This window comes from Halichondria panicea, chromosome 12, assembly GCF_963675165.1.
Source record: "Halichondria panicea chromosome 12, odHalPani1.1, whole genome shotgun sequence".
NCBI lineage: Eukaryota > Metazoa > Porifera > Demospongiae > Suberitida > Halichondriidae > Halichondria > Halichondria panicea.
Window position 1 is genome coordinate 4,900,611 of NC_087388.1, and position 23,479 is coordinate 4,924,089.

The 23,479-nt window shown below is 37.9% G+C and overlaps 3 protein-coding genes and 1 long non-coding RNA gene across 19 annotated transcripts; 2 read left to right on the forward strand and 2 right to left on the reverse strand.

The window, feature by feature from the left end:
* The first annotated feature begins 3,378 nt into the window (after positions 1–3,378).
* On the forward strand, positions 3,379–5,938 carry LOC135345040 (uncharacterized). The gene is made up of 2 exons (XM_064542363.1): positions 3,379–3,521; positions 3,625–5,938. The coding sequence occupies exon 2, from the start codon at positions 3,635–3,637 to the stop codon at positions 5,642–5,644; it is 2,010 nt and encodes a 669-aa protein (XP_064398433.1). The 5' UTR covers positions 3,379–3,521; positions 3,625–3,634; the 3' UTR covers positions 5,645–5,938.
* An 823-nt stretch (positions 5,939–6,761) lies between these two features.
* On the reverse strand, positions 6,762–9,572 carry LOC135345499 (uncharacterized). The gene is made up of 6 exons (XM_064542914.1): positions 9,496–9,572; positions 9,317–9,435; positions 7,678–7,711; positions 7,509–7,629; positions 7,238–7,450; positions 6,762–7,178 (listed from the first exon to the last, which is right to left on the reverse strand). The coding sequence occupies exons 1-6, from the start codon at positions 9,570–9,572 to the stop codon at positions 6,843–6,845; spliced, it is 900 nt and encodes a 299-aa protein (XP_064398984.1). The 3' UTR covers positions 6,762–6,842.
* LOC135345042 (uncharacterized) lies at positions 8,030–18,268 on the reverse strand. Of its 15 annotated transcripts, none has more exons than XM_064542367.1 (24): positions 18,050–18,262; positions 17,874–17,942; positions 17,618–17,660; positions 17,493–17,564; positions 15,970–16,057; positions 15,860–15,915; positions 14,955–15,807; positions 12,904–14,888; positions 12,664–12,854; positions 12,533–12,611; positions 12,364–12,461; positions 12,203–12,316; positions 11,622–11,749; positions 11,499–11,565; positions 10,903–11,121; positions 10,397–10,813; positions 10,166–10,344; positions 9,884–10,097; positions 9,772–9,840; positions 9,496–9,690; positions 8,676–9,435; positions 8,571–8,622; positions 8,472–8,517; positions 8,030–8,387 (listed from the first exon to the last, which is right to left on the reverse strand). In XM_064542367.1, the coding sequence occupies exons 9-20, from the start codon at positions 12,742–12,744 to the stop codon at positions 9,577–9,579; spliced, it is 1,779 nt and encodes a 592-aa protein (XP_064398437.1). In that variant the 5' UTR covers positions 12,745–12,854; positions 12,904–14,888; positions 14,955–15,807; positions 15,860–15,915; positions 15,970–16,057; positions 17,493–17,564; positions 17,618–17,660; positions 17,874–17,942; positions 18,050–18,262; the 3' UTR covers positions 8,030–8,387; positions 8,472–8,517; positions 8,571–8,622; positions 8,676–9,435; positions 9,496–9,576. The 15 variants fall into 15 exon arrangements, with proteins under 15 accessions (XP_064398437.1, XP_064398435.1, XP_064398436.1 ...); XM_064542365.1 differs by having other exon boundaries at positions 17,799–17,942; XM_064542366.1 differs by having other exon boundaries at positions 14,955–15,103; positions 15,750–15,807; positions 17,799–18,262.
* Positions 18,269–19,923: 1,655 nt separating this feature from the next.
* LOC135345044 (uncharacterized) lies at positions 19,924–23,479 on the forward strand. Of its 2 annotated transcripts, XR_010397618.1 has the most exons (5): positions 19,924–19,991; positions 20,105–20,609; positions 20,659–20,814; positions 20,880–22,722; positions 22,833–23,479. It is a non-coding gene; the product is annotated as an uncharacterized LOC135345044 (long non-coding RNA). The 2 variants fall into 2 exon arrangements; XR_010397617.1 differs by having other exon boundaries at positions 20,105–20,814.

A 23,479-nucleotide genomic window follows, 5' to 3' on the forward strand; every position in this document is an offset into this window, starting at 1 on the left:
TCTCAAACCATGTCTAAACTCAATTTCTTTTCTTCTTTGCAAGAACAGCAAATAAAAAAAAGTCTTTGTTGCTAAGCTGCACATCTGTTGTACTGCATGCCCTTATTTGGTACTGAAAACTGCACACTGTGCTGAATTAGCATGTGTACCTGTTTCAGCACACCCATTACATTTAGCACAGTCCATTTAGCACATTAATCGAACATCAAAATTACAAGCCATGAAAAAGCACACCAATACAACACGTAGGCTATGCTATATGCCTACAAAACAGCACATGTAGTGTGCTGAATCACTGTTTAGCACACCACGGTGCTAATATAGCACACGCTCAGGGTCTAAAACAGTACACCTCTTTTCTCTGTGCACTAATTCTGGCATTTAATGAAATTCACAGTCAAAGCTTATCATGTGTGGCTTACTTTAATAGTTGTTATCTCCCCCTCTGTGCATGTGTACACATTTCAGTGGTCCAGTGGTTAGATAGTACTCACATGCAGCTGTACCAGCTCAGCTACAGGGTTTTGCAGAATTCTTGCAACAGGCCTAAACAGACACAGCATTGACTTCCATATATGGAAGTCAACTGCTGACTTATAATAATATTATAGTGTACATGTCCAGGTATATGTATAATGAAAGATGTCTTGTGAGCCTAAGAGAGCATCAGCTTATTTATATTCACAAGATTTAATTAAGGTGGTGGATGGTACACCAGGTGGAAATGCAGGGCAAATATTGTTGTGAAGTTGGTGTGTGCAGAACTGTTGGTATAGCTGTGTATTGACTGATCATTATCAGTTGCTTTTAGTACCATTTGGAAGTTTTTGCATTCTTCAAAATAATAACCAGACAGAAAATGGCAAAGCAAAGAAGTGAGAGGAGCATACCTTCAAGACATGCAAATTTTCAATGGTCATCCTGAAATGTTGATGAGACAGGAGCTGACAGAAGAAATTGCCAAAGGAGATTTGGTTACAATATAAGGCCTATAAAGGGCAAGGCATCTGTCTTCAAGCTTATCAATATCAGCCAATACCACTGTTTGGACCAGGAGGGTGTCATTTATCAACTGTTCCGGTATCATTGAAAAGAGCAACAGTTCTTACAAACTTATGAATATAAGCTGATGCTCTCTGGACATATATGATTATACACATACCAGGGTGTCTGTCATACAGGATTTTGAATTAGAGGGGATTTTGAAGAGTCACCAGAACATTAAAAAAAAAGTAAACAGTTATTTCAATACCCTACCGGCTATATGGACACTCAGTCATATGACTGAGTGGATTGGAGCCAGAGGGGAATAATCATATATCCCTGTATGCTGCACATACATGTACATGTACACAAAATAATTATTAGTTGACTTCCATATATGGAAGTCATTGCAATGTCTGTTTAGCCTTGTTGCAAGGATTTTGCAAAACCCTGTACAGGGCTGTTATAATGTTTGTAGCTTTTATGTTAATTGCAGCTTATAGCCTTGTATTTTGAAAATAGAGAAGGCCACTAATTCTGGCATATCTCCCCTCTGTGCATGCATGTGTACACATTTCAGTGGTCCAGTGGTTAGATTGTGCTCACATGCAGCTGTACCAGCTCAGCTATAGGGCTGTTATAATGTTTGTAGCTTTTATGTTAATTGCAGCTTATAGCTAGGCTTTCTTGTAATTAATTAAGGCCTATACTTTCAATTTTATTGTATGACCCTAATCTAAACATGACCTCACCAACCTCTTTTCACATCCAGGTCCCAATACTTACGATGACTGCAAGAACTGCATCAGAGTGAGGTTTGAAGATCTGAACGCCAGAAAGCCAAGAAAGAAATATACTCTCACTTCACACGCGCTATACAGAAACAGGGAACATTTGATTTGTGTTTGATGCAGTCACAGACGTTATAATCAGAAAGCATGTTGGTTTGTATTAGCCAGTCAATTATTATAATTATGAATCATTAACTCTTTATAATTTAGGTGCCTCTGTTCTGTTTGTCTGTCTATATGATTTGTGAATTAGTCTAATAATTGATATTGCTGCTATACTGTATTATGTACAATTATGTAAGGATGGCAATTTTCAACATTGAGAAAGCAAATGTTCTGCATGTGTGTATGCATGTATAATAAAATGAAGAGCTTGTAGAGTGTGTATGTATATATAATAGTGTATGCATGACAATGTATACGAGTGAGTTATACTAGTATAACACAATTTTGTTATTAAGGTTCGAACTTGATGATGTAAATGTAAAGCCTTGACATTAAGCATGCATCACTGTTCAGTAAGTAAACCAGTGGCGTAGGAAGGGGGGGCTCCAGGGGCTGGAGCCCCTATCGACATGTTTCTAAGGTAGAGATGACTTATCAAGCGGCACTATGTAGATAGCCGTATTTTTTCCATTTAAAAAACTAGAGCCCCCCCCTATATTGAGAAATTGCTTCCTACGCCACTGCAAACCACACAATTTGCACATGCATTTTTGTTATAATAATTATTATGTGTGAAATGTGAAACTAATAAGTCAACAAACAACTCAGCAGAACAGAAACAAAGTGAATGTGTGTTGCATGGGTGATCCTGTCGTTCAATTGATCTGCATGATAACAACACGTTTACAGCATGTCATTATAAGATGTATAAGCATGGCAAATCATACAAATCAGTCATGCATGGACATGCTGTATTAACCACACTACAAATTAAGTCTTCTCCATGGGGCTGTCCCGGGGAAGGTCCCTTGCTTGCCAGATAATGGTGTGTAAATTATTGTATCAGACACTTATGAGGGTGCATGCCTTCCTTTGTGGAATGCAGGTCCTAATGACTAGCCTCAGCACACTCATTTATGAGTCTAAATGTATAATTATGGGTTTACCTAATGAGGAGTATAATAAGGTGTAACATCTAACATTCAAATTGTATAGATACTGCTCAATTATTTCCCCATGGCAACTATAATAATTAATGTGCTACAACACTGATGCCCGCTATGTTTACTAAGTTAAAACTCCCTAAGAGAAAACTATACATGCATGCTCCACAGATGATAATATTATACTGAATCTTTGCAACACAATATGCAGTAAAAGCTAGAGCGTTAAATGTTCCTTATATGGATTTTGTGCACATTGACTGTGGTCTGTTTTACAATAGAGTATAAGCAATGGTTTTACTACTTAAAATAGCTGTGTGTAAGGAACGCACAGTGCCCATTTATTCGTGTGTTGCAAAGATTCTGCAAGTTCTAGTATCATGTCTGGAGCATACATGTATAGAGTCTAAATCTACTACATTGCTTCATTGAAACTGAGTAATTTGGGCTTAAAAAAAGTTGAGACATTTTTCTGGGATATCCTATAGGAGATGATGTCACTCACTGTATGATGTCACTCACTGTATATATTATTGGGCCTTAGTTTTCATTTTAGTGCCTCAGCAAGAGAACATGTGCATTGCATGGCATCAATTTCTTGTCTAAAACTTGCTGCTACTATTGGATTTTGGAACAGGTAATGTTGTAGGAAAAATTAGTGCATGCATGTTAGACATAATTATAGGCTAAAAACAATGTTATGACTTGTACACATGTTTTATACATCTTCTTCAATACAGTTGAACAATTATGTCTGATGTTCGTGCACTACCCCCTCCTTATCCAACCATTGTAAACGAGAATGAGCGTGCAGTTGCTGTTCGTAATGCTCCTGGTCCCATTGTGGTACCTATCAATAATCAAGCTACTCGGCTTGGTAACGAAAAAAGCGCTATACCTCCTTCTTTTGCAGCAGCTCCGAGTGCAAATGCACCACAGTCTCATGCTTTTGCAGTTGGTGAACAAGTGTCTCAAAAACAAAATGTGAAGAGCCAAACCAAAGTTGAAAAAGTTGGTGGTGCTATTTGTATCGAAAAGGTTGATGAAGTTACTACAGAGAAATTGCGTGAACGTTCTATAGTTGGTATGAGCAGTGAGGGACACATGGTGATAATTCACCGTACAGAGAAAGAAGTAGAAAAATTTACTGTAATTAGACGAGAGTTAGTTTTGGAAGCTAACAACAGTAGACCCTCAGCAATTAAGAACGAACAAGATGAGGATGACGCAGCAAATGCCACTTGCGGGGAAAAAGCCATCGAAATTTGCTGCCAATCGCTTGTCTGCCATTTTGAAAACCCATTCAAAAATGCTGACAACATAGTTGAAAAGAAACAGCTGATGAATACTACTAGACGCCGCGGCCGTGCAAAGGGGTGGACAATTTTCAAAGGAATTGTATTTCCACTTGTTAGTGATGTCTCTCGTGATTTCTGGGTCTTCTTCCAACTTTTGTTTGTTCTGGCAATGCTTAGTATGTCGATCTCAACCTTTGTACTGGCTGGAAAGAACTACAAAATATTTCACGTCATCCATTTGGCCTTCTCGTCTCTTGCTGCCTTTCTGGCAATTATTGATTGCATCATTAGCTACACTCAATGCAGTGCCTGTAAGGCATGTAGGACATGTTGCAAGAAAAAACTTGGCAGGGAAAATTCAGAAGACTTTCAAGTGTTTTTGGAAGACAATAAAGGGTGTCGCAAATGTTTTTTGGCTTCTCGAAGTTCTCTTGACGTAATTCGCTTGATTTCTACTGAATTCATTATTGTTCTGATCCTGTTTTGCGATATGTTTGAAGTAGCTACAGGGAAAGGATTCAACAGCCCTGAAACTTACCATCAAATTGGCTTTGCACTGATTGTGTACGATAGTATCGGTCTGATTTTCTTTGTCTTTTTTATCCGATTGGTAATATTGGGACGAATGATTTGCAATGAACAACGAGCTCACCCTACAAAAGAAGACATCGAAAATACTAACACTGCAGCCAAAAAAAATTACAACATTGATTGGTCCATCAAGAAAAACAACAAAAAAATACAAATTGTTTTTTACCTGCATGTTTTTGGGCAAATGCTTGCACAGGTTCTAATGCTTGTAGCTGTTGGAGCAAAGATAGCGTATGAAAACAGAAATTACAACAGAAATGGTAATATTCCTGAGAGTACTTCCTATCTATGGTACATGCTAATTGCTGCCTATTTTCTCCCCTTTTGTGGTCTCGGAACGTTCTTCATTGTAAACAACTATTGGGTACAGCAGTTTTTGATCGGTCTTTGCATTGATTTTGTGAAAGTTCTTCAAATCGGAGAAGAAGATAAGAACTCCATTGAGGAAGAAGAGAGAGCTAGCGAAATAATTTGCAAGTTTGTACGAATGAAAAACAATCAATTAGAAAACGAGTATCAAGCCATGCGAAAAAAGAATATCTGTGACAAATTTTTATACCCTTTTCAGAGTCCTGGTCTTGTCTTTATTTGTATGGCCTACTTCGGAGCACAGCTTGCTTTTGTGATTTGCAGTGCTTTCACGTTGAATGACATGAGCAAACTTGACCTGGTTTTTCTTAATGGTGGAGATTATTGTGTTGGTTGGTGCATTTATGTTTTTGTGGCTGGTATTGTCGGGGTGCTAATCAACATCTACTCGTTTTTGGTTGCCGGGATATGGATTTTCATTATCGGCATGGTTATCGCTGGGATCATGGTGCTTATTGGATGCTGTATTTGCTTGTTTTTTTGTGCCGCCTCAGACAGCTAAGAATTAGTTTTGAGTGGTGTAGTACAATGTATAGCTTTAGTAAAGTCATACAATCATGTAGATATCTATAACAAGCAATTGTTTTACAGGACAATTCTGTGGTAGATATAACTACTCGGAACTATAGTGTAGTAGCGACATAGTGCATGTGTTCACAATATTTTTTTAGTTGTATAATAAACCCAAGCACAGTATTGATGTGTTAATCTGTGGTTTAGTCATTTTGATAGACTGTTTTTTTGTATAGCTAGACGGCAATATTTTCGAGCGAAATTTGGATTAGACGGTACACAGTTTAACAAGAGTTAGTGCTGTCACATGATCTCCAGCCAATCAGCTTATCTGAAAGTAGTCAGGTGACCATGGATTAAATAACTTAATCCACACTTTAAGTTGGTTTGTTAATGCACACTTTTATCAAACAATCATAATACAAGCAGATTGAATCTGAATGTCATCATAATAATACAAGCAGATTGAATACGTACACAAGCAAAGCTGAAAAGTATTAGAAAGTTGAATGCTATTGTTTCGACTTGTTTCATGTGTACCGAATTGCTGACTTGACCATAGCATCACTTTTTCGTCTGGAGAAATAGGCTCAGCTTGCTTCGAAGATGTACATACCTGTACCTAAGCCAGATCCATATAATCGTTTCATCAAAGGTGCTTCGAATATCATAGCGTTCCAAAAGAGCAAACCAGATACTCATTGCCATCCAGTAAACCAGATCAACTGAGGCATATCCAGTAGTGGGATCGGGACTGTTGGTCAGCAGGAGAAATAAGTCGAGTACATGCCCAGTCAGTTCAGGTAGCTTTAGATCGTATCTCCTTCTCCTTTGCATCAGTTACTGGATCTACAAACCTACTAAAACTTGCTATTACGTCTAGCTAGCTACACAACCAAAAAGCCCTGATCTGTTTCGTGTCTGTGTACAAGTCCGTACAGTTGTGTACAATTGAACTTGTACATTTCATCTGGGCAATGATGTGTTACGGAAGTGATAGCACAGATATGTGCGGAAGCTGTACAGTTGTGATTCAGCATTGTACATGATCTGGTACAGATACTTAAATATGAAGGAAATTAATTAGCTAGTGCTTGGTTTTAATTGTAATAATACAATCATGCAGGTTGGCAGAGACAATGATGTGTTGACAGCAGTTAAAATAGCTAGAGAACAACTTATAAAAATTACTGATTCATACAGAAGACATTCAAACAGTACATATCATTAGAAAAATCATGATAATGAACAAGTTTTTCATTACTAAGTTGCTCTCGTTCTCGTTCGATTGTGAAAGGCTGCGTAGTAATGTTACAAGTGCTAGTACATTGATGAATCACTGAAATATGTGTAATAACAGCACTAGATGGAACAACACACAATGTTTTTGTCAAAGTTAACAAGGGACAGTCTTGCTCATTGTGTACGATGAAACCCATAACTTGCTGCAACTCGAGCTCCTGTAGAATGCAGTAGGTTGTATTGTCCAGCGTAACACATGTCAACAGGAGTCCGTACACAACCTGAAATAATTATAATAATTGGTACATTGTATAAATGTAAATTGATATTAAACACTTACATTCAAGCAAGGAGTAATTCGTACATAATGTCCATTATTGACGAGTTGACCCTTTTGGGAATAAACTGCTCCATATTTTTGCACCAAAACATCCAACTTCAAGAAAGACGGTGATGAATGTATATCATATTCTCTTGAGACTTCACCATACATCTGATTGGCGCCATTGAAAGACAATGCAACATCTTTCAATTTCTTGGTTGAGCCTTGTTTCTAGATGCAGATAAAATTAATTCATTTTAATCCATGCATGTACATTAAATATTCTTACCTTTCTCAGTGCTCCAGACTGATATATAGCCTTGCCAAGATTTAGTGATTTTGACGAGACACCATTCAAAACAGTTTGTACTGCATGCTGGTTGTAAAGATTAGTCAATCCAGCACCACACCTATACAAGTATAACGTAGGTAAACCAACTAGCAAAATTATTACTCACCGTTGAAAATCCTCATTTGTCTCACTCTGGTACACTACAAAAAAAATTAATCAATTTAACAATTTTTTTAATGGTCAAAACAATTGAAACTGAGGTGACATTTATTAATGTAGCTTTAACGAAGTACAAAAAGCGTCAATTCAACTTTTATGTAATAATTATAACAACTATTTAAAAATACTTATAAGTATTAATGTATAAATGTAGTTTTAACATTATTATTGCTAGGTTAAAACTATTGTGTTTTATTGTCAAATCTACTTAAGCCATACATTAAAACAACCATTAAGAAAATACTTATTATGACTCATTATAGCTAAATAAATTCCTAAAACAACGATTTACAAATGAATCGGTATAACAATTATTATTCAATTCAATAAATAACATGTTAATACAAAAATAGTGATAGGAAACGTTCGTGACAACTGAGTGAGACAATGGTATACAATGTTAAATTAGAAGGACAGTTTTAAATTAATTAGCCCAAGGAATAGTTCTTCTTGGTGTAACATACTGGACTCACAAGTATAGCAGACCGATCACTCTTGACCACGCAGAGTCCACCTATAATAGTAAATACATCATTGTTATTGATATTAATTATTACCGTGTATTATCAATCACCGAGAGGATATCCAACAATAACGCCACTTCTATCCATTCGTCTGTTTGTTCTCGCATGTCAAGCTTGCCAGTTTAAGGAATTTCTGTAGGAAAAAGTATATGCTTAGAGGTATATTGACAGTGACAGTGTTCACCAGAAAACTAGACACTTTATGTTTGTCCCTCACCTCTCACAGAAGTATCATCATCCACTTGGTGTAGTCACAGTCATACCTATTAAAGCCTTATAATTATACTGTTGAGAACATTTCATGTCTGTCCCTCACCTCTCACAGAACTAAAAGTATCATCATCCACTTGGTGTAGTCACAGTCATACCTATTAAAGTCTTATAATTATACTGTTGAGAACACTTCATGTCTGTCCCTCACCTCTCACAGAAGTATCATCACAGTCAGATTTATAGCAGCAAATGTCCAGCATATAGAAAGGGTAATCGTCTTCTCTTTTCTTGGAGCACATGGTTTCACAGCTCTAGATCTACTGAGCATGCGCAATCTTAGACTTAGCATAGCCACGCCCACAATTTCATTTTAGTTTCTAGGTCCTCTAATATCTATGGTTCTATGCAAACTTGTACATTTCCTTACAATGTTCATGACTGTATATAATTTCACATCACTCATGCTATTATAAATGGATTGTTAAAAATATTGATTGTATATAATTATATGTGTGCCTGTGTTAGAACAAATAATTATTATTATTGTTAAATCTAAATTTATATATTGTATTCTAACATGCTGCATGATAGAGTTTCAAATATAATTTAATCAAAATGAGTTTGTTAGTTTGATTTAAGATATCAATAATAGATTCTATGTAAATTATTGTAGAAATAAAAGACATTGTGTGATTCTACAATATTTTAAGTTAAAACCACATATACTGATTATTTTAACGTTGTCTTTTTATTTTACTAAATATTAAGTTGATTCAACTGTTTAAGAATAGTGTTAAAACGACTATGCAATGTAGTTTCAAACAAAATTTTTTGCAGTGTAATAGCCACTTGAGCAAACAAATCTCAATGCTTCTAACGTTGAAAACGAAACAGCAATATCACGACTTGGGGCTCGTCTGTTTGAAAAAATGTTCTGCTCCCTCATCAATGAATTAAAGGCTTCACACCTGCAACACAAGACGAAAAAGTGTCACATATCATTTTACGTACACGATTTAAACATTAACCTTTCAGTGTTGAAAGCAGCAGTGGGACCGAAGTCACAGAGGTCATCCACAAGGTGGAGCAGTAGGTGCACTTTCATTTTTTTAGACATTTGTGGGTTGTATTCCTTCACCAGGTCTACAAACCCCTATACATACTTGTCTGCTTTCCTCAGAACAATTTGGATTAAATGGAACACAATATGCCAGACTGAACACCTATTACACACGCAAGGGTATAGAGTTTGAAATGCATAATATACATGTACATGTATACACATCCAAATGTAGTGCACTCACTTTTAAAAGTGCCAACCATAATTTTCTTTCATTGGTAGTCACATATGGGGTCACAATAAAAGCAGCCATCTAAGCATTGGAATAAATGTATATATTTTATTCAATAAAGTACCTGTGCCCAGGCTTTGTAATCCCTCCCAACAAATGAACAATGGTGTTTGATTATGTTTCCATACAGTCGAACGTCAAAGCCAGAATAATTGAATTGTTGAACAATAGCCAGAACTTTTGCTTTTTGTTCCTTTTTTAATCCAGCAATGAAGCGTTTCAGTAAGTACTTGACCGGGCCGAGCAAAATCGCATGGAGACATTCAACAGGTGTCGATCTAAAAGGGCAATAGTATGTTGTTATTGTCAGACTTAATGTACCCCTAAAAGTTGTACTTAAACTTACTGATATAAATCAACGTTCAATGACAGCATGGGATTTTCTCGTTCACGAAGTCCAAAGCTAGTTCGAAGACTCTCCTTCTCTGACTCTGTTTGTGCAGACTGTATAGTTCTCATTTGGCTAAGTGATACATCTTTCGTATGTAGAGTGCTCACATCAACAGGATCAACTTCTCTGTCAACCTATAATAATTATACATGTACATACAAAACGTATCACATAATTAAATTATACCATGCACTTTCTGCAGTACTTCCTGCTACTTCCACCTCGATGATTAATGACTTCTGCTGCGCGAGGATTATCAGCAATCAAGCAAACCACAGGTGCCCTCACAATAACCTCAGTTTTGAGAAATGCATCAAAGACAGTTATTCCCTCTTGGAGTGTTTTGATATCCTCAGCAACAGGTCGTGACATATCCAACACAGAAACCTTGTTGGAACAAGTAATAAAGTGTATGTTACGTAATTGAGAATTTTCACTACGCGGAAGTCCTGCCACAAGGAAACACCAACTGTTAAAACAGTTCCACTTTTTACTCTTATTTCCACTTGTATCGTCAGAGTAAAGAATAATTGGTGCAGTGACAACAGGCTTTCCTAATCCTGAATACTTAAGTGGATGAGGTTGAATGAAATCCTCAAATTCCTGCAAAGCATTATAATTATACAGGTACACATTAGTAATACTATGACTTTTTTAAATAATTATACGTACCAGTAATCATATACATGTACCTTCATTCCAAGTTGTTCGAGAGTGTTTGAATCCAACATATATCGAAGTAGGGAGCTAGGTGGTGAAACAATAGTTAGAATGTTCGTAACCTTGAAGTCAGAAGATTCAAGTATAACCAAAGCACCCGGCTCAGGATACAGGTAGACAACTGATGTGAATGCCATTTTTAATTGGTCCAGTGTAAGCAATATATGTGCTTGGATATGCAACTCAGAACCCTGTATACATGCATGTATGCACAGGTAAGTTTACGGTTTAAACTATAATACCTTGCAGTAAAATCTGTGAACCTTCACACATATACCGTATAGCGCGAAATTTTCGAGGGGCTTAATTTTCGCGGATTTCGTGGGTTAGAATTCTACACGAAAATTAAGTCTACGAAAATTGTTCTTTAATTAGAATTACCTGCTATCATGCAAATATTTAAAGGCGTGGCTTCCGGTAAGCAGTCATTCCGCGAACATTGTGCAACAAAATGGCTTTTAGAGGCTAATCCACGAAATATAAGTGCCTCGAAAATTTCGCGCTATACGGTACTTCCAAAGTGTGGATGTGAGACTATAACAAAGTCGTTGACAAACACGTGACCCACAGGCAAAACAGCCATAGGGGTTTGAAGTTTTGGGTCTGTTCTCCAGCGCTCTCCATGATACATTTCCCTGGAATATTCAAATTCATTAAATACATACACACGTACATGCAATAAACTACTTACATCAACTCCATGTCAGGCTGAACTGGATACCTCTGGACTACACTTGCAAACAATTGATTAGCGAAGCAATGGCGTATTGTTGCCATCATTGAATTTGCATAAAAGGGTGTCCCATCAGATGAATAATACTAAGAGTAGGAAGTTAATACACAAAGTTTGACATGCATCAGGGGCGTAGGCAGGAATTTGAGGAAGGAGGGGCTGAGCTGTTCGCGCCAGAAACTACTTGGCGCGGAGCGCCGAAAATTCCGGTGACCGGAAGCCACACCCCCTAATTAATGACTCATTGCGCATGTGCAAGAAATAGCCACACCTTGCTTCAATTAATAATACTGCTAAAGCTAGCTAGCTAGCCGTAGCTAGCTAGCTTAGTTGCACTAAAGAATCAAAGTTACTAGTATAGTATAGCTAGCTCTTGGACATGCTGTTTGTCTGCCACTAATCTATACCAGTAATTCCCAGGCTGAAGACTCATCAGAGAAGGTGGGGCTCTTAGTGTAGTTTTTGCAGAGAAAGGGGGGGCTCCAGCCCCCAAAGCCCTCCCCCTCCCTACGCCCCTGTGCATGAACAAAGAAAGGTACCTTCGTTGGGGCCTCAAAAACAGGCAAAACAAGTTGCTTTATTTGATGTATCGATGGCAAACAAGGGTTCATCTGCTTCATTGCAAACCAAACGAACTTTAAGTTTGTTTCTCCCTATAATACATAACAAGTACAATGGTAGATGTTTACAAACAACTCACAATTGGTCGTGGACAGTGAAGCAAAAGATAGAGTAAAGCATGTTGTTTCGATGGGAATGGAGAATACGAATCAGAGGACGATGAAGCATTGCACACAACTTGAATAGTTGGTAAGTAAAGATAGTCGTAACGTAGCTAGCTAACATTGTGAACACTGAATACAATGTACCTTGCAGTGTGTCATATAACTCATTCTCTGTATCCTCACCATCATTGTCATCATCGTTGTAATCTTCATCAGGTAGAACCTAGCGGCTTATAATTAATAAAACGGTATTAAGTACTATTGCTTGAGTTTACCTGAAAGTCATCATCGCATTCTACATGCCTTCCCTGATCGTCCGAGTCATCCTGGATACCACCATCATCAACATCCGCCATTAAGGAATGAATTGAAGCTTGATGCTAATTGTGCTTCATTGTCTTTAGGTGCCTCTCATAACGAGACTTAAATGAGCAGTCTATTTGGCACACTTCGCACCAATTTGCACCTTAATAATTATAATAATTAATACAGAGTATTAGACACATTGTATGTACCTATTGATGTTGCCATATTGTGTTAATTGAACCTTCCAAGCTGCAAGGGGAACCTCAACAAAAATGCTTTACTTCAAAAATAAGAATTCACGTGCCTTAGATCTATCCACGTGAGCGCGCACATTGGCCACCATTGCGCAGTGACCGAGACTGGAAGAAGAGATCTGCTGACAAATTCATGAGATTTGACTTTATTAGATCGATGTGATCATGTCTCGCTTGCTCTCTGCACGAGGTAGAATAAGTACAAGCTCATGGAACACTCCCCGTCCTGTTACAACACTCAGAACCCCCCACAGGGGTGAGTTTGAATAATTATTAAGTTTTATTATTAATGACCTATAATCTGAAAATTTGCTCATCCTACATGTTGCAGATGGTTCAGTGCCAAGTCGTACTGATGGAGGTGCATCCGGTAATGGGGATGATGCTACCGTCGATGTGCTGGCTCAGAGAAGAAGCAGTGGAGATGGTAAACTATATAAATCATGCTATTTAAACATCTCTGATGTTTTGCTATATATATATACAGGGCTCAGTGATGTGCAATCACGAAGGTCTCAGTCAGAGCAAATATCTACTCTTGCTGAAAGTGAGTATAACATTTTTTAGTCACGTCTATCTGACATTGTAATGCATAATAATAGATAGTGTTACACTTATTGCAAGCAAGCAGCAGGAAATTTTAGAACGGGTGAAGGCCACTGACGTAAGGTTGACCCATATGGAGACAGTAATCAACAGAAGTTTTCGAGAACTAAAAGTACTAATCGAAACACAGGAAAAGAAAAGTTATACAATACGAAATTCTCCTTATGAGGTAGGTCAACTTCTTTGTATATAAACCAAAAAATCGATTAATTATTATGTTTTAGGTGGAGCTTAAACACAAGATTGCCAACTTGTTTTGCGAGACACTAAATTCGTATCCTCAGGAAAATCAAGTGAATGTAAGTCGAACTTCATCAGTATAGTCTTGCAGTATATACAATATATGCAGGACGTTGTTAAAGATACTCTATCACGAGATGACTTCACCAAAAAATACAAAGTTGTTGTTGCTATCAAGGCGGCCAAAGATATGCTTTCAACTTTCCGAACTGAAGAAAGAAGGAAGGTTATAACTTATACCGTAATGAATGTATACTGTATACTCCATATAGATATTGGGAATTCCTCCATACCCAAATGCTTGTCTTCAAGACACAGTCTCGTTATGTCGTAACCTCATCGATTTCTTGAAGGCCTCAACAGAGAAAGTCGAACCAAACTACTTGAGGCACCTTGTTTTAATGGTTAGTTCCAGCCAAATTTTACTGTCCAAATTATTATTATTATACAGCGCAAATATGTCAGAGAAAATCAGGCCTGTGCTCAGCAAAGGTTTCATGAAGGATTTAAAACATGGCTTTCGGATGTTTATGAAAATGGTGTCGAGGAGTCAGAATGGGAGACATTATTCGAGGAAGATGAGCATCACCCATACAATGAGTACCCCATATCGTATCCTGGAATTACGGTGACACAAGAAGGAACACCTGCTCAATGAGTGTATAGGTTTCAGGCAACTGTACGTCACATGACTGATTCTTGTTTTCATATATTAATTATCGTTCTTTATACTCGACATCAATCACCACTTGTATTATCGACTAGGTGTTATTATTATTGTGTTACCTCAATTATATCTCTGCCCAACAAATCATCTTTACTTCTCTCGACTTGCATTAATCATTATTTTGATCCAACACTATCTTTACTCCTCACATGCACAGTCATGGTTCATTAATTCTCAATGGAAAGTTCAAAGTTCATTACACTAATTATTGAACCTTAATAAACACTAATTTCAAAGAAAAGTAACACTACTCATCGTCAGAAGATGAGAAAGAAATGTTCCAAAGCTTTGGAGGAGTTATGTACAGTTCTTTCTTGTGTCTGCAAGTCTTTCTTTCATGAGCTATTTGGTTTTCCGAATCATACCACTGTATGTACGTGTATACAGAATGATATTGATCGATAAAAACAGATGATAAAAAGTCATAACTTACACTAGCATAATCGTAACAGCTCAGACTCTCTTTAAGTTTACCACTGCATCTTGAATGCTTGAGCCTCTTCCTTTCTGCAATCTTGGAAGGTGTGCTGATTGTTGATTTCTATATCCCTTTACCGTTCAGCCGCACACAATCTGGAAAGTCTGGAACAGTTCCATCACTTTAGTTTGCATCTGAGCCCAACCCACACTTTAGTTTGCATCTGAGCCCAACCCACCAAATTAGCTTGATGTTATCTCCGCCCTCAATGAAGTGGCTAATGGCTTGTAGAGATGGGCGTGGGTCAATGGCTGTGCACAAACTAACCATCGATTTTATGCCTTGCTGCTGCCTCGATGGAAGTATGTGTGGCCTTTAAAAGCTGCACTCTGGTCAACTAAGCTGCTTAGCAAGCATGTAGACTATTGTAGAGCTTGTGTCCACTTGTGAAGTGCCTGTGTACACAAATGGCTTGCTGCTTCCTCTTCGAAAATATTCTATGGCTACCAAGATAGTCCAGAGGGTCTACCAATGGATACTACTCAGTCCTACATGCTGTATAGCTTGTTTTAAACCTTTTTTTTTTTTTAAGTGTCCTAATTGAACAGCTCAGCAGAACATCAAAGGATAATCGCATTCATGATACTATCCAATCTGCCACAGAATCCAATATCATGCAACATTCACAAGTTGATAGCACGCTCCCTCCCAGATTGTTGTTGTAAAAATTACAACATTTTGACCGGTAAAGGGATATGTTTAGGTTAATGCATGGTATTTAAATGCTTATTACTATAAACGGTCACGTACCTTAGTATATATCTTTTTACTAATAGATGTCTTTCGACTTGTCAACCAACCACTAGCACTGTACCAGGCATTGTGGTATAAATCACATGCTTTGTATTCGTATTACTCACGAAGATGTGGGATGATTAACATCACGATCAGTGGTGTCCAGGTCATCAGCAGTTTGCTATGAGTATTAATATACCATTAATGTAGATGTCTTGTAAAAAATCACTCCTACCACAGAGTCTAGACTATAACAGGGAAGTAGTAGATCATCAACCCCCTCATCTGCAATGTCGTCAAACGACAATTTTCGACTTGTAAGCCTAAAATTATAATTTTGATCATCAGTGCATACACAGTATAATATGGCGCAATATTAGTGCCAAAATTAGAGTATATACGTATTTGTATTAGGGGGTACTCTTTTTGTAAACTGGTATAGAAAATAAACATTCAGGGGTACACTTTTTAGTGTAGACTATCACTTGGGGGTACTCTTATCACTTTAGGTACACAAATAATTCTTTTGAGGGTATCTACTCTTCCATATTATAATGACCTGAAGAGTACCCTCAAATAAAAAGAGTACACCCTCAAATAAAAAGAGTACCCCCAAATAATTTCTAAGGTTAAAGTACACGTACTTTAACCTCTACTTAGAGGTGTGGCTTGTATTTCTATTTAGAGCGCCCCTTAGAATTGTTTATTAAACAGTACAGTCCCTTGGAAGTCTGGTGTAACTACGCTGGAAGCTGCTGATAGCTGATTTATAGAGAACTGTTGACTGATATTGTTGATGGCTCGTTGAGTCAAACAGAGGCAGAAGCCCTGGGCTATGTAGCTGTGATGGACTAATGAGAAAAAAATCTGATTTTAAGTATGTACAGATGTAATGGAATGTACAGATATAATGGAATGTACATATCTATATTTATTGACTCTATTTTTAGACTGTGGATCTCAGATAAGTCTGAGTCACATGTGTTTTTTGTCAGTTCTCTCAATTTATTGATTTTATTAAAATGATCATGAGAGTTCTCAACCGATAGACACTTAAAAATCAATATAGGCTGTTGCTAGTCTAGCCTATCAGTCTATCACAGTAGCACACGCTATCTTTAAAGGACATGCTGGTGGCAAGACCATACAGTTGCGAGCAGATTTTGTACACCTACCTTTAATAGCTTCTGAACTGAGAAGTGGGAAGGCCTTCATCAGATCCCTTATAATTGATTACAATAAGTGTTCTAAGGGACTACCAAAAATTGATGTATTTTTATGAGACTAGATCTATGCATATGCGCATGTACATAAAAATTATAATTATGGTGCTTTTATAAGTTATATTACATGGGGACAAAACGGTACTCAAAGTGTAAGGATGTGCTCTAAATACAAATACATGTAGAGGTTAAAGTACGTGAACTTTAACCTTAGAAATTATTTGGGGTACTCTTTTTATTTGAGGGTACTCTTTTTATTTGGGGGTACTCTTTTTAGTTCAGTACGGAAAATATAAATTATTTGAGGGTACTCTTCAGGTCATTATAATATAGAAGAGTAGGTACCCTCAAAAGAATTATTTGTGTACCTAAAGTGATAAGAGTACCCCCAAGTGATAGTCTACACTAAACAGTATACCCCTGAATGTTTATTTTCTATACCAGTTTACAAAAAGAGTACCCCCTAGATACAAATACGTATATACTCTAATTTTGGCACTAATATTGCGCCATAGTATAATAGAAAGTAACTCACGTGTTTCCACTGTCTAGATGACTGACGTCTATTAGCTGTTTGGCGTTGAGCTGTCTGGCCAGTTGTTCTACCCTACATAAAATAAAAACCAAAGTAACTCTGTAAACCTTCGTGGGAGTTTGCACCTTTCCACACTGTCATCGAGCATCAGTGCCTGCTTCTTAATAGCTACAGTATAACAATAAACAATTCGGTTTAAGTGCTAATTAATACATATTACACAATCACAGATTTTGATCAGAAGGCCTTTTTTATGTACTGGGCAAATTGGACAAGAAAATTGATGTCCTTTCAGCTCATGCTCACCCTTTAACTCTCCAAGAATCTTAGCAAGGCTCATATTAATCACTCATGTCACTCAACAAGCTCTCATTTGCTCACATGTACAGATGTGTAGCAGAGCAGCTCCTTCCTCACTTGTGATACATAGTAGAACATCAGATTTGCAATCTTAGTGAAGTACATATTACACACACATCTTTAACACATATCTGATCCACTTGTATAGTAAATAGATTTGATACGGTTCTGTGTACACATCAGTATAATAAGTGCACCTCTCACATATCCTAATCATGTATGTGGATTTTTGGTTGTGTAGCTAGCCACCAGCAACTGATTTAAAATGTAGCTAGATCTAGCTGCCCAGAGGAGGTCCGACAACAGTGCGCCTGAGCTTTCTGAAGCAACGCTCTTTAGTAAAAAAAAAAAGATCATTATGCTGATTCAGCAAAAGCAGTGCAGTGCATGCAATTGCGCAATCAAAGTACAGACTAGACCATAGATAGTAGAGGCATAGATGTAGGGGAGAGGGATTGGAAACGGAAGTGGGCCTCGGAAAACATCCGCGCCTCGCTTTCTTGTCTTCTTTTCTTGCCTCAAATGAGGAAAACTCATTGCATAACTACTCAATCTATGATTGCATAAGCGGTGAAAGAAGAGGGAAAGAGACACAATCAACAGTGCATTGGTACATGGTAATAGTAAGGAGAATGTGCAGAGCTAGTGGTATTGGATACTTGTTTCACAGTAGATATAAAATCATCAGAGGATGCTTAGTTCCCTGAAATTGTGAATGTATTTGTGACTGTCAGAGGCTTCTCTTTTGCTGCCAACTTAATTAAATGAAAACGAAAACCATCAAGAAGTCCACTAGTTTGAGGCAATAACCATGATCATTCATACGACAAGATACATAATACACCATGTAACTTTCTTAATAATTGTTTTCACTTTTGATGAATCAATTGTACGAAGTTTCTAGGCTGGTGAGCGTACATTTCAATTTCCAATTCAATGTATGTATAATTACATACACTTGGAGACAGCAAAACACTCCACAGCACTGCCAGTTGCTTTCTAAGTGTAAAACGAGTGGGATCAAACCGAACAACATTAACAAAAACTTACACGATAAAAATGATTATTACAGCTATAATTATGATTAGTTTAGCACTCTAATCAGACAGTCTTAGATGGAGAGAAAGCTGGTGAGGTATACAAGGGTGTATATATAGCCGGAACAGCCGATAACATTTACGAGGGCGGTGACGTGTAGGGGTGTAGAGAGGAGGGGTATTCTTCTGTCTTCTTTTCTTCAGCGTACTCAGTAAGTTTTGGCTTGCGAGGTATTGCTATATAAAATATAGATGAAACAGCATTTGTAGTAGTTAAATATCTCGGGCCTACAGGCCCTTCACCACAATCTACTACCGGGCCAATAACAATTATGAGGTAAAAATAGGTGACTACACATTCATGCACACAAAAGCTATACATCCACCGGATCCAAAACTAATGCTCTTGGGGTGATCACCAATCATAAGGGAATGTATGCCTAAAATTAAAATTTCTGTAACGCTTAGCGTATTCCCAAAAAAGGGATCTTTAGTGGTACTCTTTAATTCAACTTTTTTCTAGCACTAAATTCTACCAGCTGATGTATGACTAATTTTCTTTGGCTTTGGGTGATACCACATGATTTACCAACAAGCATATTGAAGTATACGACCTAAACATTAATCATTTCAGAGAAAAAGGGATAAATGTGTACAATACAAGACTAAACTTACCTAAATTCAATGAAGAAGATAGTTGCAACGGTAAATAGAGCTTGAATAATGGTTATTCACTATCTATATAAAGCACAGTTGCACTGGATACTGGAAAACTTGACAGAATACTAGTGACAACTCATAAAATCCTAGATTTGCAATAATCTCAGTTACCCGCAAAGTTCCTGGGGAATAGTTTAGCCCTCATTAAGCGAGGCGCGGATGTTTATCGAGGTCATATGTGAAGTACATTGAAATCTACTTCCGTTTCCAATCCCTCTCTCCTACATCTATGGTAGAGGGAAGGGATTGGAAACACATGGATTTCGCGCGGCCCATGCGTGTCGCACCGGAAATTGACAGGAAGTACAGCTTGATGCTTTTTTATTGGAAATCTTTGCAAGAATGGCTACTACTTTGCATACGAGTATGAGTGTCTCTCCGTGTAAGTTTTTATTATTCTACAAAGTCACCTAGCTATTATAATTCCTTAGACTATAAAGCTCAAGTGTATGGTAGTATAGTAGCCTTAACCCCATTTCCTTGTACTTTTTGCAGCTGTTTCTCTTGTTCTGTCTGCTGTTCAAAGAGTTGTTAATGATGACATGTTCACTAAAGTCTCCAGTCAGAATGCAAGGGCTGTCCTTTTAGCTGGGACAATGATGACAGAGTGGCTGAAGAACTCGTCTCACGAGCAACAGGCTGATAAGTTTTGCTCCACTCTTGTTTCCTCCATTCGTGGTTGCATTCCCATTGATATGAAGTCAACTGCAGCCTCAAGGGAGTCTTTCTGGCAGCGATACCACCGGTTCCCTTTACTATCTATGACTAGACAGCAGCGCAGGCAAAATGAAAAGATCTCGAGAACAAGGACAAACTGAACCAAGGGTGTCTTCCCAGTCTTCCCCTAGTACTCCAAGACAGCCTTCCAAAAGGCACAGACCTCCAACAGCAACTTGTCCGGTCCCCTCTTTCAGTTAGGTCTCTAAATCAACAGAGTCCTGATTCTCAACTGAGAAGTACTGCAAGAAAGAGTTTGAGCTTCACAAATTCTCAATCAAGGGTAAAAACAATAGCTTACTGATTATATGTGTCTTGATGCATGTATCTAGGCCGCAATCGCATGGAGTTTGGATGAGCTCAAGCAGCTAACTAGTTATGTGTGTTGTGCTGGCTTCAAAGACAGGTGGCCAGCATTTGGAAGAAAACATCAGTTTTGAAATATACCTCTGAATTTCTTTTTGTAAACATGGAAGCAGTACGCACAGGTAAACTGCTACTAGATGTTCGTATCATAAAAATAATGGTGAATTTTCTATCTCATCTACTGTAGCTGATGCCTGTCAAAACACTGTTCAGAGGGAGCTGTAAAATCGTTTCTCCTCTCCTGACAATGCCAAAGCTGAATACAATTTGACCAATAAAACAAACTCTTCTTGCCCAATGATGAACAATTGTGTTTTATCAGGCACTGGTCAGACAATATCAGAGCTCTGTCGAGAAGAACAGATCGGTGTGGTGACTAAGCTGTTCCAGAAATATGCACTTCTTTATTATGAAAGAGTTTATCCTTCCATTCTCTCTCTTGAGGCTATGGTGCAATTGGATCGTGGTGGTGGAACCAATGTGATGTACAACTTGGTGAAAGCAATAGGCACGAAGAGACCTAACAGTATGAGAAACGGAATGACCCCGATCTGCCGTATTTTTATTATACCTCCAACCACGACCGCTTCTATGAGGGTGACATACCTGATTTTGACATTCCATCCACACAATCACCTATATAGGAAAATGTCTAGAGTCCCGAGAGCTGAATCGATGGCCACTTCTACGTTTTCAAGTGGGAAGTCCTCCCTTCCATCACACAAAACTCTTCATACAAGAGCGATTTTTCACAATCCACCAGAAGAAAGAGCTGCCGCCACCACCTAATATTCCCACTTACATCTCCGAACACTCGTATGTCTAACTTTCGAGGACGTATAATTGCTATTATGTATTCTTTACCTTGTATTCTTTATCATACGTCATTTGCATGCGTTAATTATCCAATGTCATACGTTCAGAATTATAACAACTGTGACAGATAATGACCATACAATTATTGCAAGTTGCAGTTCAAGTAAAGGTGCTACAACATCTTTTAACCTTTATCGACCATTCTCCTCTCCGAGTGACTCCAATACAAGCATAATAGCCAGGCGGTTTCTTCCAAAGCTTGAACTTTACCCACACGAACTCGACTACTAATATGTCCCCTTGTTTGATAGCTGTGTGTACTTCCTCAAATTTCAGAAACAACATAACCAATTGTCCGCCAAACCCCATTATATATTATGAAGGCACTGAAAAGAAATTGCCTCAGGATCAACAATATTCTCTGGCTCAGGTTTCATCTTCACTGGAACAATGTCACCACTTTTAATTATATCCTTAACTTCATGGAGAATGTTCTGATACTCCGTATCACAAGTGACACCTATGCATTTAAATGAAACATAGCTCTCTTAAGTGTCTTCTTCTTGGGATGCAAACTCTTCACTAGATATTCTGTCACACACACTACTATCAGTATCATCGTCACAGTTTCCATCATTAAGTAGCCAATCCCATACGATTAGAAAACCAAGCTTGTCAAAAGCCTTTAGGTGTCGTACATACACAACTTTACAAAACTCTTCAACCTGTAAGAGAAGTATATAGTATTTAAGTATGCGCAAGTACAACAAAATTGGGAAGCAACTTACATCAACAAAACAATGGTCTTTAATAGTGATAGCAAAAGGGGTGGTAGACGGTCTAGAAGGGTCTGGAAAGCTCTGGTCTGATCTCAAGAATCCATCATACACACGTACAGATCCATCTAAATGTTCAAACTGAAATGTTCCTTGCCTCAGTTCAACTTCAATTACTGAAAAGCTTGGAATTCTACACAGGGGCGATCCTAGGATTCAGTCAATGGAGGTGCTCATTGCGCGCGAAGCGCGCGCAAAATTTAAACCACGCCCACTTCCGGAGTCACGCCCCTTTTGTCGGCAACGCCCACTGTTTTCTAGATGGTGCACAGTACTGACAGTATATACAACAGTACAGTGCCATCAGCAAGTCAAGAATGTTTATGACCAGAAGCTCAATTCGCCTGGGATGGCAAACTCTAGCCAACTCTTCTTAAGGTATGTCAAATGTCAATGCAATCATGTCTAGTCTACTCTGAAGTGTAAGTGATGATAAACGTTTGTTCCTTTGCTTGATCTGACGACAGTCTTGATTCTTTTCTTTTCAGGCCACTAAAAGATTGATCAGCTTACCAGGAGGTGACAGGCAGCGTACAAAGTATGACCACCAGTACCTTGATGTTGAGGAAAAGAGACTTTGTAGTAGCGATGTCAGACCGATTTTCATTTTTGCTATTTCTAACTCCTATGTATTACTATCTCTTTTGAACACTCTAGGCAAACCAGAAAAACTTTACTGCACTGGATTTGGTCAAGCGAATGCAGAGATACAGAGTTTTGAAGAACACTAGTCAGGGAAAAATTCGTACAAAAATTTACCGCATTTTAATGTACTTGGGCGGGACTTATGAAATTTGTTGTTAATACCGGAAATGATCTTAAAGTTAGCATATCTGCTGAACCGCTTGGTCTATTCTCTTTTAAAAAAGTATGAAATGGACACTCAGGACTCAGGAGTTAACATTGTAACCATTTGATATCTATTATGAAGTTTATAATGTTTCTGTAATGTATATCTTTATGATGTCCCTATAATAGTATGATGTCTCCTGCTTCAGAGAGTTCTTTTGGATTTAAAGTAACCATGCTATCTTTTCTTTCGTACAGTATATTGTATCATGTTTCAGAACTCTCATCAATGTCCACCTTACGCTTGTATCTGTTTCTTGATCTTTATAAGCAATTTTTCTGTCAA